At 46.3% G+C, this 17756-nt stretch overlaps 2 protein-coding genes across 2 annotated transcripts in view; both read left to right on the top strand.

Moving 5' to 3' along the window:
- The window catches only part of ASL (argininosuccinate lyase), a 33766-nt gene extending 28891 nt beyond the window's left edge, over positions 1-4875 (top strand). The window contains exons 14-17 of the mRNA XM_069971199.1: positions 434-517; positions 889-969; positions 3460-3566; positions 4270-4875. Of these exons, the coding sequence (XP_069827300.1) occupies positions 434-517; positions 889-969; positions 3460-3566; positions 4270-4417 (420 nt within the window). The 3' untranslated portion in view covers positions 4418-4875. The remainder of the gene's footprint in view (positions 1-433; positions 518-888; positions 970-3459; positions 3567-4269) is intronic.
- An 11282-nt stretch (positions 4876-16157) lies between these two features.
- Positions 16158-17756, top strand: part of GUSB (glucuronidase beta) — a 43171-nt gene continuing 41572 nt past the window's right edge. The window contains exons 1-2 of the mRNA XM_069972494.1: positions 16158-16439; positions 17126-17314. Of these exons, the coding sequence (XP_069828595.1) occupies positions 16236-16439; positions 17126-17314 (393 nt within the window). The 5' untranslated portion in view covers positions 16158-16235. The remainder of the gene's footprint in view (positions 16440-17125; positions 17315-17756) is intronic.

Below are 17756 nucleotides of genomic sequence, written 5' to 3' on the forward strand. Positions count from 1 at the left end.
GCCGCTTCATGTACTATATAAAGTACACTGAGGGAGCAATCCCCGTTTTGCATAGTGTCAGCATTGTTCAGCAGTGCTAGAACAGATCAGGGGATCGAGAACAGCAGGGCTTAAAGTTCTGCAGTTGCCAACACAAATATTGGTGGTAGCAGAGAAGCCGTGTCTCCCCTTACTGCCGCCACTAAAAGGAAGTACATATGTATTCAAAAAACTATAATTTTTATACTTTAGTAATGTTATATAAGTTTATTAAAGCAATGTATTTAATATAAATTTTTTGTCTCTGGAGTACCACTTTAAAAAAAAAGTGACATTTTTGGAAGGGTCTTTCTATAATTTCAGTGTGATTGTTAAATGAAATAAATCAGCCTTACTTTATACCCTATAGTATAGAAAGAACAGTATTTATTTACACCTGTATTTTTGTATGTAGGAAGACAAGGAGGCCATGTTTGATGTCTATGACACCACATGTGCTGTGCTTCAGGTTGCCTCTGGAGTAATCTCCACACTACAGGTATATTTCTTAGTTTTGCCTTTTACCTTTTTACATTCTAAGCAGCTATTTGTGACTGACATTTCTATATTTAGCTACATGAGAGTAGGTGTGTTTGTGGTGAAAATATGATAGAGCAGCACTGTGTATGTCCGTGGATGTGTGCCAGCCACAGGAACCCGGCCGAAGATCTCAGCTACAGCATGTAAAGTAAAGGATATTTAAGCCACTCTGGATTTGTGAAAGACCTTTATTCACGCTGTAACAGACTGGGGCTAACTCACTTTCTGGAATCACCATCCCCCGATCATGGTTGGCACACCGCAGTTTGCATTGCAAATGATATTTGGAAAGACAGATAGTGAGCTGTGGTTTGGAATTTTGTTTTGTAGATTAACAAAGAAGCTATGGAAAAAGCTCTGAGTCCAGATATGCTGGCCACGGACATTGCTTATTATTTGGTCAGGAAAGGGGTAAGTGGAACCTGATCTCCATAGTAGACAGTGTCGGACTGGCCCACCAAATGACCGGAGTATCCTCCGGTGGGCCCCCAGCTTTAGAACCTGCACTAAGACTGACTGACATGTCGTTTCTTACTGGCTCTTCATTGGTGGGCCCCCAGGATCATTTCCTCTGGTGGGCCCCAGATACCCCAGTCTGACACTGATAGTATATGTATATGACAGGGTACAAGGCTGAAAATACATAGGCCCTTTAAGTTCCTATATTACATTATTATATGTAGGATTCGGAAAACACTTACACCAGACCTCAGACAGACCACCCTCAGCTAGACTGCCTTTAAAGACTGATTAACCTCACTTACACTAGTTCTACCTGAAGCTACCACTAGAGAGAGCATGGTTGCTTACTGCATGCTGTTTTTACTTTGAACTTAAAGGGAACCAAATCAGTTTGGGCTGATATGGTTCCCTGGATTATTGTATAAAGCACCTGGAGCGGCCGCAGCATGTACCGGCCGCGACCGCAGCAGGTGCTTTATAACGGAGAAAATTACTTTTATTTCCCGGCTCGTGACTAGATACGAGCGGGGAAGTAGTCATGGTGGGCGGCTCCCCGCTCGTATCTAGTCACTGCGCGCTGCCTGTCAGCGCGCTCAGAGGGGGTGATTGACAGGCAGAGAGGTACGTTACTGGCCTCTCTGCCTGTCAATCATCCCGCCGAGCGCGCTGACAGGCAGAGCTCAGTGACTAGATAAAAGCAGGGAGCCGCCCACCGTGACTACTTCCCCACTTGTATCTAGTCACGACCCGGGGAATAAAAGTCATTTTCTCCATTATAAAGCACCTGCTGCGGCCGTGGCCGGTACGTGCCGCGGCCGCTTCAGGTGCTTTATACAATGATCCAGGGAACCATATCAGCCCAAACGGGCTGATTGGTGTCCTTTAAAGGGAATCAATCATGCAAAAATCGCCTATGCAGCTATAAATACGTTGTTATATAGCCCCAGCACTGTTTTCACCTATATAATTAATCGCTATTAGTATTACTTATATGGCCCGAAAATGCACTTTGTGTACTGTGTACTGATAGCAGCTCCCTGTGTACCTCATAGAGCTAAAATCAGACTCCCCTCCTCCAGGCTGGGCTGCCCTGCTCTGTGGTGAGTCTGTCCATAAGATGGGCGACATGGAGGAGCATGTGACCATGCTCCGCCCACCAGTTTCTTCCATAGGCATATACAGGCTCAGTGGTGGACACAGAGGGCGGGGCATGGTCACATGCTTCTCCATGTCGGCCATCTTATGAACAGAATCACTGCAGGGCAGGACAACATGCAGGAAGGGAGTCTGATTTTAGCTCTAAGAGGTACACAGGTAGCTGCTGTCAGTATATACAGTGAGTACACTTACTAATATTGTACACTTAACAATTTTACTATAAAATGGCCAACTCGTTTAATGTTCATTTCACCATCAAAGGGGTTATCCAGTGCTACAAAACATGGCCACTTTTCCCCCTCTCTTGTCTCCATATTGGGTGGCGTTTGTAACTTAGTTCCATTGAAGTAAATAGAGCTTAATTGCAAACCGCACCAGAACTGGAGACAAGAGCGCGGCAAAAGTGGCCATGTTTTTTGCAGCGCTGAATAACCCCTTTAAACATTTTTGTATTGTGTAGATGATACTAAGTGATGTCAATGTTTGACATTTACATGCTGTTGATGAAGTAAAGAGTTATGCTGTTTACTTACACAGAATGGTGCCACCATGAGGAGTGGTCACTCATCTGAAAGCCAAGTCTCCACAAAGTGGTGCTCTCTTCCCTGCTGACACTTTAGAAAACCCTTTCAGTCATTCTTGTCAGGAAAGGACCAGTTCTAAGGAGACTGAATATACAAACCTCCCCTAGAAGCACAAATTACCAGTAGCACTAAGGAGGTCACATAAAAGCAAAAACAATGTGAAACACTCACCTGGGGAAGTTGTGCAAGGAGCACAACATCCTAGATTGTATATAAGCATGGTTCACAGCCAGAAGTCATCAGGATACTGTTGAAATGCAAAAAACAGAAGACAAAGTTCAAACTAAATATCTTTAAGAATGGACCCTTGAACTAGTGCAATGCGTTGAGTTTGATATTAAGCACACATAAGTTTCCTGATAGCAAAGGACCATTTTTCAAACTGTTTAGTTTACACTTTGGCTTCTGGTTTCAGCATAGAATTATAGGGACAGTGGACTGGCTGTAGTAACATTTTTAAAGGGGTTAAACAGCGCTACAAAAACATGCCCCCTCTCTTGTCTCCAGTTCAGGTGTGGTGTGCAACTAAGCTCCATTTATTTAAATGGAGCTGAGTTTAAAACCCCACCCAATTTGGAGACAAGAGAGGGGAAAAAAGTGGCTATGCTTTTGTAGTGCTGGATAACCCCTTTAAGTGTTACCCCAGCCTAAAATAGTCATGGTTTAGTGTCCTGTGACTGGATGTTTTTCATTATAGATGCCCTTCAGACAAGCGCATGGAGTTTCTGGAAAGGTTGTTCAGCTAGCAGAAACCAAGGGCATTACACTCAATAAACTGTCTCTGGAGGACTTAAAGAGCATCAGGTATGTGGCTGACATTATTTTACCCTTGCTGATTAATCTGTAAAGACAGACCTGGGGGCTGCGGTATTGCTACTAAGTTTAAATATACATTTTTATTATGCAGCCCGGGTGGCCACATTGGCATTTTTCCTCATAGACTTCTATGGGGGGGATAAAAACGCCAGAAAAAAAGTCATGTCTACATGCATATTGGAAATAGAACACAGAATACATAAAAATCATGGAGTCAGATGATAAAGAATCATACGACTTGAAGAAAGCCTCAAGGACAAGTCCTATTTTGGCCTTCAGGAGGTGCTGACTGTTTCTGGGGGTTCTTTTGGCCTCGTCTTGTGAGAGCCACAACATTTGTATTTTCCAGTCTGCGTAGTCCTGTCATGGCTTGTATTTGCTGATTTTCCCTCTATGGTCTCTCTTCTATCCAGGCCTGCTTTTTATGGTCCTGTATTTGGATCTAGAAATGATTGTTGCATGATTTACAATATCCCTATAGACTGCAGCAGAAACACAAGTATCCCAGCCTTATTGTATGATGATATTAGCCTTAGTGCAAGAAAGTCCAGATAGTTAAAAGGTTCTCATGTGGAAAGTCCTCAACATATTAACTTCCAATATCTTCTGTATTCTTCATTTTAATTTGCTTACCACAGGACTATGTATTGGCACGTTCCTTGTTTTATGTGTTTGGTTTCATCTTTTGCAGTCCTCTCTTTGCCAGTGATGTCTCTAAATTGTGGAACTATACTAACAGTGTGGAGCAGTACACCGCAGCAGGTGGGACAGCAAAGAGCAGTGTGGTTGCACAGGTGGAACAGATCAGAAACTGGATGAAAAATCACAAGGACCATTAACGTGAATTGTCTGCATAAAGATATGAGCTTATAAGGGTTCAATGACACAGAAAGATTATATGCCAAAGATTTGAAGCCAAAGCCAGAAACAGACTATAAACAGAGATCAGGTCATAAAGGAAAGACTGAGATTTCGCCTCTTTTCAAATCCATTCCTGACTTTGGCTTCAAATCTTTGGCAGATAATCTGTCAGATAATCTTTCTGTGTAAATGGACCCTAAGAAGATACTTTTTACCATTAGATAGTTAATTGTATAAAGAATAATTACATATATAACACTACATGTTATGGTGCGTTTACACAGGCAGATTTATCATAAAGATCTTTGAAGCCAAAACCAGGAACAGACTATAAACAGGGAACAGGTCATAAAGGAAAGACTGAGATTTCTCCTCTTTTCCAATCCATTCCTGGCTTTGGCTTCCAAAATCTGTCAGATAAATCTGCCTGTGTAAACGCACCATTAGGGTAGCTTCACACGTACCGAATCGCAGTGTTAATAACGCTGCGAGTCGGATTGGTCCTGGCAGATCACTTTCACTACATACACACAGCGGTCTGAACGACCGCTGCGTGTATGTAATTCTGCCGGCCGCTTAACCCCTTCAGCTCCCGCCCGGCTCTCGCTCTGTATACATTACCTGTCCTCTCTGCATGGGGTCCCGGCGTACTGCTCTCCCACCCAGCAATTCAGTGTGTTGCCCTGCCGCAGCCACTGATTGGCCGGGCGGGAGAGCAGTACACCGGGACCCCGTGCAGCGAGGAGAGGTAATGTATACAGAGCGGGAGCCGGGCGGCAGCTGAAGGGGTTAAGCGGCCGGCAGGATTACATACACGCAGCGGTCATTCAGACCGCTGTGTGTATGTAGTGAAAGTGATCTGCCAGGACCTAGCCGACTCGCAGCGTTATTAACGCTGCAAGTCGGTACGTGTGAAGCTACCCTTACAAATGCTGTCTAGGGTAGAAGGACTGCCAACGCATGTTCTTATCCTTTGTATCTGATATAGAAGCCGAAGCTAATATTCCTGGTAATACATCTAAATTACAGCATATGCAGGTTTTTTCCAAACCACTTCAGACTATAGCTTCCTTTTTTATACTTACCTGAAACCCACGTTCTTATGCTAACGATAAGAACCCTTTACTTTTGTCTTTCTCTCCTGTGAACTATATATTCTTAAAAGAATTTTAAAGACATTGTAAATTTTTACTTTTTAAAGCTGAAAGCAGGGTTGTCACAATGGTCGTATTGTCAGTAGGTTAGATATCTAGACCAGTTTCTCAGTGTGTTAAAGGAGACCTGTCACCCCCCGTGCCGGTGTGACAGGCTCCCGACCCCCAGCTAGATCCCCTTATACTGACCTCATCTCGCCGAGTCCTGCTCCCGGAGTTGGTCCCGGGACAGAGATATCCTGGTCAGAAGCCGGCACGCACGCTGTGGAGATAGGCCCAGCCTCCATAGAGAATGAAAGGAGCCGTGCGCGCGCTGCAGAGATGAGTCCGGCTCAATTCATTCTCTATGGACGCCGGACCTATTTCCACATGCGCCGGCTTCTGACCAGGGACCAGCTCTGAGAGCGGGACTCGGCAGGATGAGGTCAGTATAAGGGGATCTAGCTGGGGGCCGGGAGCCTGTCACCCCGGCACGGGGGGTGACAGGTCCTCTTTAACATGTGAACATACCCATATGTAGGAATTTCCGAATGGTGAACGTAATCTGTAAATGTAAAAATAAATAATGAAAACAATCAAATGTATTGTGTTTTATCTTCTATTCGGTCCTCACCATGGAAAAAAAAAATTATAAGCCTCCCATCCTGTACAGTACTGTATATGATTGCTGGAGTGCATATACAGTAGAGTAGTAGTACAGCACCACCATCTCCCATCCCTTACAGTGCTGGGATTGGGGGGGGCAATATGCAGTAAACGATGAGTGAGGAGTTAGTGACTACTGTATTATAATTGCTGTTGTTGACCGTTTCTTGTTTAAACTGTCCTGTTCTATATAGTGCTGCTCTGTACTGTAGAGATTACACTGGGCACTTTTTAATGTAATAAATGAGGATTATAGGTAATTATTGGTTGGCACTGTTAATTAACCAATTAAACACATTTACATTATTTTCTATAGGAAACTGCCTTCCTGAACCAATTAAGTTTGAGAATCGAGGTACTGCTGTGTGTGTATATGTGTATATATGTATATATATATATATATATATATATATATATATATATATATATATATATATATAAGCAAGTTGAAGACAGCGTCTTTTCGTAATCAGAAAAAGTATAGCTTTATTATGCATACACAAAAAATACCGAGCCTTTCTCAAGTATATCATATGATGTAGAAGGGCCGAAACGTCGTTTTTTATGTATGCATATGGCATAATAAAGCTATACTTTTTCTGATTACGAAAAGAGGCTGTCTTCAACTTGCTTTTTTGGATTCAGTACTGGGTGTAAGCCGACCCGTTGGAGGACTGTGCGTCACATTGGAGATAACGCTGTTCCCTACAGGGGAGATTGATTGATTTATATATATATAAAAAAATTCTTTCAGTATTTTAATTCAAAAAGTGACCTCATATATTCTATATAAGAGTGAACTATACAAAGTGAACTTTTGCAAGCGTTTATTTCTGTTAAAGTTGATGATGGATATGGATGGATATGGATTACAGCCAAGAAAAACCCAAAAGTCAGTATTTCAGAAAATTTGAATAATGAACCCAAAACACCTGCAGTGGCTTCCTAAGTGTTATAAAAGGTCCCTTAGGGCCCTATTCCACAATATGATTATCGTTCAATCTAAACGATAATCATTCATTTGAATAGCAGTTAACGATTTAGACCGAACGAGAAATCGTTGATCGTTTAATAAGACCTGGACCTATTTTTATCATTGCTCGTTCACAAATCGTTCGCATTAAATAAGATGTCATTTGGTCGTTCTGAGTAGTGACGTACACAATAGCGACAACAAGACAACCACAAGAATGATCATAAGTAACAATTATCGTTCCATGTAAATGGGTGAACGATTTCAGGTCTTTCGCAATAATTAATAATAATAATAATTTTTATTTATATAGCGCCAACAAATTCCGCAGCACTTTACAATTCTGGGGGTACATACATAGACAAAAAATAGACATTACAGAGATATACATATAATTATCCATACATGAGGAGTGAGGACCCTGCTCGCATGCATCAGCTTACATACTACTAGGAGGGGGTTTGAGACAAAATGGCAGAGGGGCAAAGTGCTTCAGTGTTCTTATGGTCCGGCCATCTATATAAATAAGGCAGTGCAGGTAAGGGTGGGTGAACCGGTCACCAGACAATGCATGCATGCACAGGTCTAACTGCTTAAATGCTTGGCGTGTGTATATGTATGTGTATATGTGTGTGTGCGTGGTGGAGGTGTTTGTGTGTGTGTGGGGGGGGGGGGTTGGGTTTGAGGGTAGCAGTGAAAATTAGGGAACCTGGTAAGCCTGCTTGAACAGATGAGCTTTGAGGGCACGTTTGAAACTTTGTGTATTGGAGGTGAGTCTGACATTCTTGGGTAATGCATTCCATAGAACTGGTGCAGCTCGGGTGAAGTCCTGGAGACGGGAGTGAGAGGTGCGGATTAAGGTGGATGTTAGTCTTAAGTCATTGGAGGAGCGTAAGGCACGGGTAGGGCAGTAGACAGAGATTAGGGAGGAGATATAGGGAGGTGCAGCACTGTGGAGAGCCTTGTGGGTGAGCAGGAGGACTTTATATTGTATCCTGTGTTTAATAGGGAGCCAATGTAATGACTGGCACAGGGGGGAGGCATCGGTATAGCGGCTGGACATGGAGATGAGCCTGGCTGCTGTATTGAGAATGGACTGGAGAGAGGAGAGTTTAGAGGAAGGAAGGCCGATTAGTAGGGAATTGCAGTAATCTAGGCGGGAATGAATAAGAGCGACAATGAGAGTTTTAGCAGATTCGACAGTAAGGAAGGGACGGATTTTAGAGATGTTTTTTAGATGCAGATTACAGGAACGTGAAAGAGATTTAATATGAGGAGTGAAAGAGAGATCCGAGCCAAATATAACCCCAAGGCAGCGGGCTTGTTGTGTAGGGGTTATGGTTGCACCACAGACAGAGATGGAGATGTCAGGTGGAGGGCGGTTAGCAGAGGGAGGGAATACAAGAAGCTCAGTCTTAGCAAGGTTTAGTTTTAGGAATAGGGAGGACATAGCGTTAGAGACGGCAGACAGACAGTTACTGGTGTTCTGTAGAAGAGCGGGGGCAGGGGCGTGCTAAGATTCATGGGGCCCCATAGCAAAAAAATTTAAGGGTCCCTCTCCCATACGCACAACACAAAGCACTGCACATATAAATATACTGTATATAGACAGTATATGCTCTGTGATGTGTCCAAAAAATAAAATCTCTTGTTGCCAGAAGCAGAATCTTGGCATCAGCAACAAGAGTGACTGGCAGAGCAGAGAGCCAATGGCTGCTTGCTCTGTCAGTCCAATGTTTTTACCCATAAGGACCCATTAGGAGACCTTATGGTTAAATACATAGGTGCAGGAGCAGACTACTTTCTGCTTAACCCCTTATTTACTGCTGTGTGTAAGTGACCCAAAGTTCAGAAGACAAAGAGATATCTGCTTTACTACTTGTGCACTGATAACCCCTGACCTCTGCACAGCAGCTGGAGAACAGAGGTCAGAGGTTATCAGAGGAGATCTCTTTGTCTTCTACTTGTTAACCCTTTTTTTTGTGTTGCAGCATGTAAGTAAACATTGGGTCACTTACACACTGCAGTACAGGACACTCTTACCTTCTCCCCCGGCTCCCCTCCTGCACGGGCCCCATAGCAACTGCCTACTCTGCCTCTATGGTAGCTACGCCACTGAGCGGGGGTGATATCACGGGAGGAGGTATACAGCTGGGTATCATCAGCATAGAGATGGTACTGAAAACCAAACTTGCTGATGATTTGTCCGATGGGTAAAGTGAGAAAAGGAGAGGACCCAGGACTGATCCCTGAGGAACCCCGACTGTAAGGGGGAGGGAAGATGAGGTGGAGCCAGAAAGTGATACACTAAAGGAGCGGTCAGAGAGATAGGAGGAAAACCAGGAAAGAGGTTTCTTCTCTCGTCCCGTGGAATAGAGCCCTTAGTCTGGTTCAGTATGCAACACAATCATGGGGAAGACTGCTGACTTGACAGATGTCCAGAAGGCAGTTATTCACACACTCCACAAGGAGGGTAAGCCACAAAAGTTCATTGCTGTTCATTGTACTGTTCTCAGGGTGTTGTATCAAAGCATATTTATGGAAAGTTGAGTGGAAGGAAAAAGTGTGGTAGAAAAAGGTGCACAAGCAACCGGGAGAACCGCAGTCTTAACAGGATTGTAAAGAAAATGTCATTCAAAAATTTGGGAGAGATTCACAAAGAGCGGACTGCTGCTGGAGTCAGTGCTTCAAAAGTGTTGCATTCCATGTGTCAAGCCACTCCTGACCAATAAACAACGCCAGAAGCGTGTTATCTGGGCCGAGGAAAAGAAGAACTGGACTGTTGATCAATGATCCAAGGTGCTGATTTCAGATGAAAGTAAACTTTGCACGCTGTATCACAGAGCTCCCGTACCCCAACGGCTCTCATCTTCTCTCCGGTTCCAGGTACATCATGACCCAGGTTCTACGGCACAGAGTGTTGGAATTTATCCGGCTCAGCCAATCAGTGACTGCAGCCCCAGTCACTGACTGGCTGAGCGGGGCATCCGTCAGCCGGTTCGTGGTGTAGCCAGCAGGGAACTCATGGGGTCCAGGAGCGGGAGGCGGCTCTGTGCGGGCACTAAGTCAGATGACTATAACATGACTTTTATTTCCCCCACCCCCTGCTCGTAATGATTTTTTACTTCCCCGCCAGACATCTCCTTTAAGCAGGGAATAACTGGATCCTACAAGCCCAGTCAGTATGGTGTACAGTAACAAAATGGTGGAGGGTGTGAGGCATAAATCATATCAGGAAAGACTTAGGGAGGCATTTATTAAGTCCGGCGTTTTTTACGCCGGACTTAAAAATGCCCCCGCAGCTCCGGCGGTACGGGGATTTATGTAGAGGCGGACTGCCTGTACATAAATCCTGTGCGCGCCGGTGCGCACCGCCGAAAACCTACGCCAGCTGAGGACTGGAGTAGGTTTTCGGCGTAGAATTGGGCGGAACGGATGATAAATCGCGCGGACTCTGAGTCCGCGCCCTCCGTTCCGCCCACTTCCCGCCTACTTTCCGCCCCCTGGCGTACTCGGCGGAAAGTGCCGATTTGCGATTATTTTATTCGCAAATCGGCCATTTGCGTATAAAATAATACGCAAATCGGCACTTTCCGCCAAAAATCATCCGTCCGCCGGATGATACATGTGGCCCTTAATGATTTGAATCTGTACAGTCTGGAGGAAAGAAGGGAAAGGGGGGACATGATGGAAACCTTTACGTATGTTAAAGGACTAAATAAGGTTCAGGAGGGAAGTGTTTTTTAGTTAAAAAAAAAACTGAGCTCAAGAACAAGAGGACACAGTGAGAGGTTATCTGGGAGAAAGATCAGAAGCAACGTGAGAAAATATTATTTTACTGAAAGAGTAGTAGATACTTGGAACAAACTTCCAGCAGATGTGGTTGGTAAATCTACAATAACAGAATGTAAACCTGCCTGGGATAAACATATATCTGTCCTAAGATAATAAGAAGGGAAATACTAAAAGGGCAGACTAGATGGACCCAGTGGTTTCCTTCTGCCGACAATCTTCTATGTTTCTAGTAATAGAGAGGATGGGAAACACAAGAGCGAACAGAGACTGCAGGGAGCATAAAGGAATGAGCAGGGCAGATGTGGGCACATACATGCAGCACTCTCTGTCCTGGGAGAGAGGGGTTACAGCTATGAAGAGATTACCTCCACAGTCCTGTCCTCTGATGCAAGCCCCAGCCTGAAGGGGATCCACTCATTTCGAAGGTGAGGGAGACTTCCTGGGTCAGAGTACAGTGCTGTAGACTCCGCTATGCAGGCAATGCCCCTCCCAACTCATCCTCCCACCTAGTACAGGGAGCTCTTAAAGGCAACCAATCATTTAAAAAAACGCAGCACCCAGCACACTTCCCAAACATGCTTTTACACCCCCCACCCCCCAGAATGTACAACCCGAAAACTTACTTTATAAACTTGGCGCCCTGTATGTAACTTACTGTCCCCTGGGCGTTCTGGAGCAGTAATCATGCCCCTCTGGGTGTGATTAGACTGCATAATTGTGGTGATGTCACTGAGAGGCGCGCCGCCCTTAACGTCAGCACACCTACATCCTTACTGTGCTGCACAAGTGCAGTACAGCGGGTCCTGTCCGTGCTGCACAGGTGCAGAATAGCCTTGAACTCATTCCCGGATCTCCAGCAATGAGTTTGAGGCTATGCTGCACCTGTGCAGTATGGCGCGGAGTGGACCCGCTGTACTGCACAAGTGTGGCGCAGCAAGAACATAGGCGCGCCAATATGAGGGGCGGCGCGGCTCACAGTGACATCACCACAATTATACAGTCTAATCACGCCCAGAGGGGCTTGATCACCGCTATGGCACGCTTAGGGGACGGTGACTCCTTGCTGGTGGCTCACCGCCCAGATGACTACTTGGGGGCAATTTACATACAGCACGCCAAGTATATAAAGTAAGTTTTCGGGTTGTACGTTCCAGGGAGGGAGGGGGGTGTAAACGCTTGTCTGGGAAGTATGCTGGGTGCTCCTACAGAACATTTCCATAGTATAACAGGCGTTTTTTAGGTGATTGGTTGCCTTTAAACCAAAGCGATGCTCTTAAATCAAGTAACAATTTTGAAACACTGTGAGCTCTTCTTGCAAAATGCTCTCAATCCAAGTTACGCTGAAACCAAGGTACCACTGTATGTCTTAGAACTTAGATGATAAATCCGGGCCATTGTTTCACACATAAGAACAACTTTTATTAAATATTCATGCGACTTACATCAAACATATCAATGAGGTCACTGAATCTGTCACACAACAAAATGTATGTGTTACCCCTGCCTAACAGCCGAAGAAACAAAGGTTACTTGGCAGCCTTCCTACCAGGAAATAACCAACATCTCTGCAGGAAACCAGTCATTCTGAAAAGTCAGCATTTTCAAGAATACAATGTGATTACACCGGGGGAAACTCAGGTGAAACCTTCATTGTTACTGGATTTATTCTAGAACATTTCAGAGAATATTTCATCACAACCAGGGCTAGACGCATGAGCTCACTAACTGTACTAGCAAGGGACCAGACTGAAGGAAAGATACATGGTGCCCGGTCCAAATTACACTTTGGTGCCTCCATGTCATTATATCATGTTAAAATGGGTCCATGTGAGGTTTGTTTTTTTTTTTGCTTTTTATTCCATGTTTTATGGGATGCAAAGTGAGCAGAAAACACTAATTCTAGGGCACTTTTTTTTTTTTTTTTTTTTAACCAACTTCATTTTTTAATGTATTCAGATAGGGGGCTCCTTTCCCCTTCCCCAGCAGTGAGTAAGGGGGGCTTCCTTCGCTGTGTCCTCTCCCAGCAGTTAGTATGGGGGGGAGGTATTACACTAGACGATTTTTCATTGATTAACATTCAAACGACCGCTATGACCAACTATCTTAAATCGTTCACCCTATTACACAGGACGATGATCGCTACGTACGGTCGTTCTTGCGCTCGTCCTTTCCTGGCTGACAGACCTGGGAACAATCGAACGACGTGTTATTACACCAAACGATGTTTGAACGATCAACAATGAAAATAGGTCCAGATTCTATAAAACCATCGATTTCTCGTTGGTTGTTTAATTGTTTTCGGCTATTACATGTAACGATTATTGTTTAAATCCCAACGATCAACAATTTTCCAAACAATAATCATGTGTAACACGTACCTAAGGGGGGCTCCCTTCCCTGTCTCCTCTCCCAGCAGTAAGGGGGGGGCTCCCTTACCCAGCAGTAGGGGGTCTCCCTTCCCTGTGTACGAGATAGAAAATTATAGCACAGAAAGCCTCCAGGCTAAATAACTCACTAATGGGTCTCCACTGACCCTCCAATGCAACTGTCAGAAAAAATTAGTGAGGATAAATTATTATAATAAAAGTACCTGAGTATGATAGGATAGTGATCCTCTAGTTGAGCGGGATACCCGTGTGGAAAAGAGTCCATACACTGGTGCTGCAATCCAATCTGCTGTTTATTTTAAACAATACACTCGGTACACTTCAGCTCACAGGCTGATCCACACACCCAAGCGTCCACCTGGTGTCCTGCGGACGTTTCGGAGGATAGGCTCCTCCTTCCTCATGCGCATGAGGAAGGAGGAGCCTATCCTCCGAAACGTCCGCAGGACACCAGGTGGACGCTTGGGTGTGTGGATCAGCCTGTGAGCTGAAGTGTACCGAGTGTATTGTTTAAAATAAACAGCAGATTGGATTGCAGCACCAGTGTATGGACTCTTTTCCACACGGGTATCCCGCTCAACTAGAGGATCACTATCCTATCATACTCAGGTACTTTTATTATAATAATTTATCCTCACTAATTTTTTCTCCCTTCCCTGTGTCCTCTCCCAGCAGTAGGGGGTCTCCCTTCCCTGTGTCCTCTCCCAGCAGTAAGGGGGGGCTCCCTTCCCTGTGTCCTCCCCCAGCAGTAAGGGGGGGCCCCCTTACCCAGCAGTAGGGGGTCTCCCTTCCCTGTGTCCTCCCCCAGCAGTAAGGGGGGGCTCCCTTACCCAGCAGTAGGGGGTCTCCCTTCCCTGTGTCCTCCCGCAGCAGTAGGGGGTCTCCCTTCCCTGTGTCCTCCCGCAGCAGTAAGGGGGGGCTCCCTTACCCAGCAGTAGGGGGTCTCCCTTCCCTGTGTCCTCCCGCAGCAGTAGGGGGTCTCCCTTCCCTGTGTCCTCCCCCAGCAGTAGGGGGTCTCCCTTCCCTGTGTCCTCCCCCAGCAGTAAGGGGGCTCCCTTCCCTGTGTCCTCCCCCAGCAGTAGGGGGTCTCCCTTCCCTGTGTCCTCCCCCAGCAGTAGGGGGTCTCCCTTCCCTGTGTCCTCCCGCAGCAGTAGGGGGTCTCCCTTCCCTGTGTCCTCCCCCAGCAGTAGGGGGTCTCCCTTCCCTGTGTCCTCCCGCAGCAGTAGGGGGTCTCCCTTCCCTGTGTCCTCCCCCAGCAGTAGGGGGTCTCCCTTCCCTGTGTCCTCCCCCAGCAGTAAGGGGGCTCCCTTCCCTGTGTCCTCCCCCAGCAGTAGGGGGTCTCCCTTCCCTGTGTCCTCCCCCAGCAGTAGGGGGTCTCCCTTCCCTGTGTCCTCCCGCAGCAGTAGGGGGTCTCCCTTCCCTGTGTCCTCCCCCAGCAGTAGGGGTCTCCCTTCCCTGTGTCCTCCCCCAGCAGTAAGGGGGGGCTCCCTTACCCAGCAGTAGGGGGTCTCCCTTCCCTGTGTCCTCCCCCAGCAGTAGGGGTCTCCCTTCCCTGTGTCCTCCCCCAGCAGTAAGGGGGGGCTCCCTTACCCAGCAGTAGGGGGTCTCCCTTCCCTGTGTCCTCCCCCAGCAGTAGGGGGTCTCCCTTCCCTGTGTCCTCCACCAGCAGTAAGGGGGGGGGGCTCCCTTACCCAGCAGTAGGGGGTCTCCCTTCCCTGTGTCCTCCCCCAGCAGTAAGGGGGGGGGGGCAGCAGTAAAGGGTCTCCCTTCCCTGTGTCCTCCCCCAGCAGTAGGGGGTCTCCCTTCCCTGTGTCCTCCCCCAGCAGTAGGGGGTCTCCCTTCCCTGTGTCCTCCCCCAGCAGTAGGGGGTCTCCCTTCCCTGTGTCCTCCCCCAGCAGTAGGGGGTCTCCCTTCCCTGTGTCCTCCCCCAGCAGTAGGGGGTCTCCCTTCCCTGTGTCCTCTCCCAGCAGTAGGGGGTCTCCCTTCCCTGTGTCCTCCCCCAGCAGTAGGGGGGCTCCCTTCCCTGTGTCCTCCCCCAGCAGTAGGGGGGCTCCCTTCCCTGTGTCCTCCCCCAGCAGTAGGGGGTCTCCCTTCCCTGTGTCCTCCCGCAGCAGTAAGGGGGGGCTCCCTTCCCTGTGTCCTCCCCCAGCAGTAGGGGGTCTCCCTTCCCTGTGTCCTCCCCCAGCAGTAGGGGGTCTCCCTTCCCTGTGTCCTCCCCCAGCAGTAGGGGGTCTCCCTTCCCTGTGTCCTCCCCCAGCAGTAGGGGGTCTCCCTTCCCTGTGTCCTCTCCCAGCAGTAGGGGGTCTCCCTTCCCTGTGTCCTCCCCCAGCAGTAGGGGGGCTCCCTTCCCTGTGTCCTCCCCCAGCAGTAGGGGGTCTCCCTTCCCTGTGTCCTCCCGCAGCAGTAAGGGGGGGCTCCCTTCCCTGTGTCCTCCCCCAGCAGTAGGGGGTCTCCCTTCCCTGTGTCCTCCCCCAGCAGTAGGGGGTCTCCCTTCCCTGTGTCCTCTCCCAGCAGTGAGCAGGCTTGGGGAGGGGGCTCCTTTCTCTTTGTGTTACTAGTTCTCATGCCTCCAGTCTGCAAATGAAAAAATATAAAAAATAAATTAATAATAATAATAATAGTAATAATAATAATAAGCACCCTTTCCTCAGTCCCTTCCCTATACACAGAGCAGACTATGCAGCATGCGGCACCAGCCGCCTCATCACACCATCCAGGCTCCGGAATCGCACCACCCGCTTCCTCTATCACGTGACGCAGCGAGTCATGTGACCAGCCCCAGTTATCCCAGGAGTCGTTCCTGTCTGCAGCTCGGGGAGAGGACTGTGCGGTACCTGCCGCAATGTGTGCACAGTGGGGCTGCTGGACTGTACTGCTCCTGGGCACCGGCCTCAGCCATGCGCTGAGCGGGGGCCTGTTATACCCCAGGGAGACCCCCACCCGGGAGCTGAAGGAGCTGAGCGGGGTCTGGGCTTTCCGGGCGGATAACTCTCCCTCCAGGGACCGGGGATTCCAGCAGCAGTGGTATAAGCGGCCGCTGCGGGAGGTGAGTGCGCTGACGCATAATGTGACTGAAGCCTCTGGCGGTGCCAACTCCCCTGGCCCCCTCCTGTACCTAGTTCTCTGTACACAATATTATACCTATTCTATGCACAATATTATACATATTCTATACACAATATTATACCTATTCTATACACAATATTATACCTATTCTATACATAGTATTATATTATATACACAATATTATACCTATTCTATGCACAATATTATACATATTCTATACACAACCTATTCTATACATAGTATTATATTCTATACACAGTATTATACCTATTCTATGCACAATATTATATTCTATACACAATATTATACCTATTCTATACACCGTATTATACCTATTCTATACACAATATTATACCTATTATATACACAATATTATATTCTATACACAATATTATACCTATTATATACACAATATTATATTCTATACACAATATTATACCTATTCTATACATATTATACCTATTCTATACACAATATTATATTCTATACATATTATACCTATTCTATACACAATATTATATTCTATACATATTATACCTATTCTATACACTTTATTATATTCTATGCACAGTAATATACCTATTCTATACACAATATATTCTATGCACAGTAATATACCTATTCTATACACTATATTCTATGCAATGTGTATGTTTCACTCCGCAGACTGGCCCTGTTATCGATATGCCAGTACCTGCCAGCTACAATGATATCACTCAGGACATGGGCTTAAGAGATTTTATTGGATGGGTCTGGTACGAAAAAGAAGTCTGGTTGCCCAGTCGCTGGTTGGAGGACTCGGCTTCTAACAGAATAGTCCTGCGGGTTGGTAGTGCCCACTATTTCTCCATTGTGGTGAGTATAACATACTAAAAGGGCACTTTAAGGGTCCTATTACACTGAACGATTTTTTAACGACTAATGATAAACGATCGGAAACGAGATTGTTTATCGTTAACCTGAAATCGTTCCCCATATTACACAGAACGATAATCGTTAGTTGCGATCGTTACTATAATCGTTTACTCCTTCTGATCCCAACAAAACAATGAACAATGTGCAATTACACTGAACGATTAGTAAAAAAACGCGGAACTTGAGCGAATGAATGTGGAATTACAGTGAACGATTAACCATAATTTTAGGTTCAGATCTAAATCAACGATAAACGGCATACGAACGTTTTTTCGATTGTTTCCTGCAATTACACAGAACGATTATCGTTTAAATACGAACGATTTAACGATTTTTTTGCACAATAATCGTCCCGTGTAATAGGGCCCTAAGGCCTTCAAAC

This window comes from Dendropsophus ebraccatus, chromosome 5 (assembly GCF_027789765.1).
Source record: "Dendropsophus ebraccatus isolate aDenEbr1 chromosome 5, aDenEbr1.pat, whole genome shotgun sequence".
NCBI classification, from domain to species: Eukaryota; Metazoa; Chordata; class Amphibia; order Anura; family Hylidae; genus Dendropsophus; species Dendropsophus ebraccatus.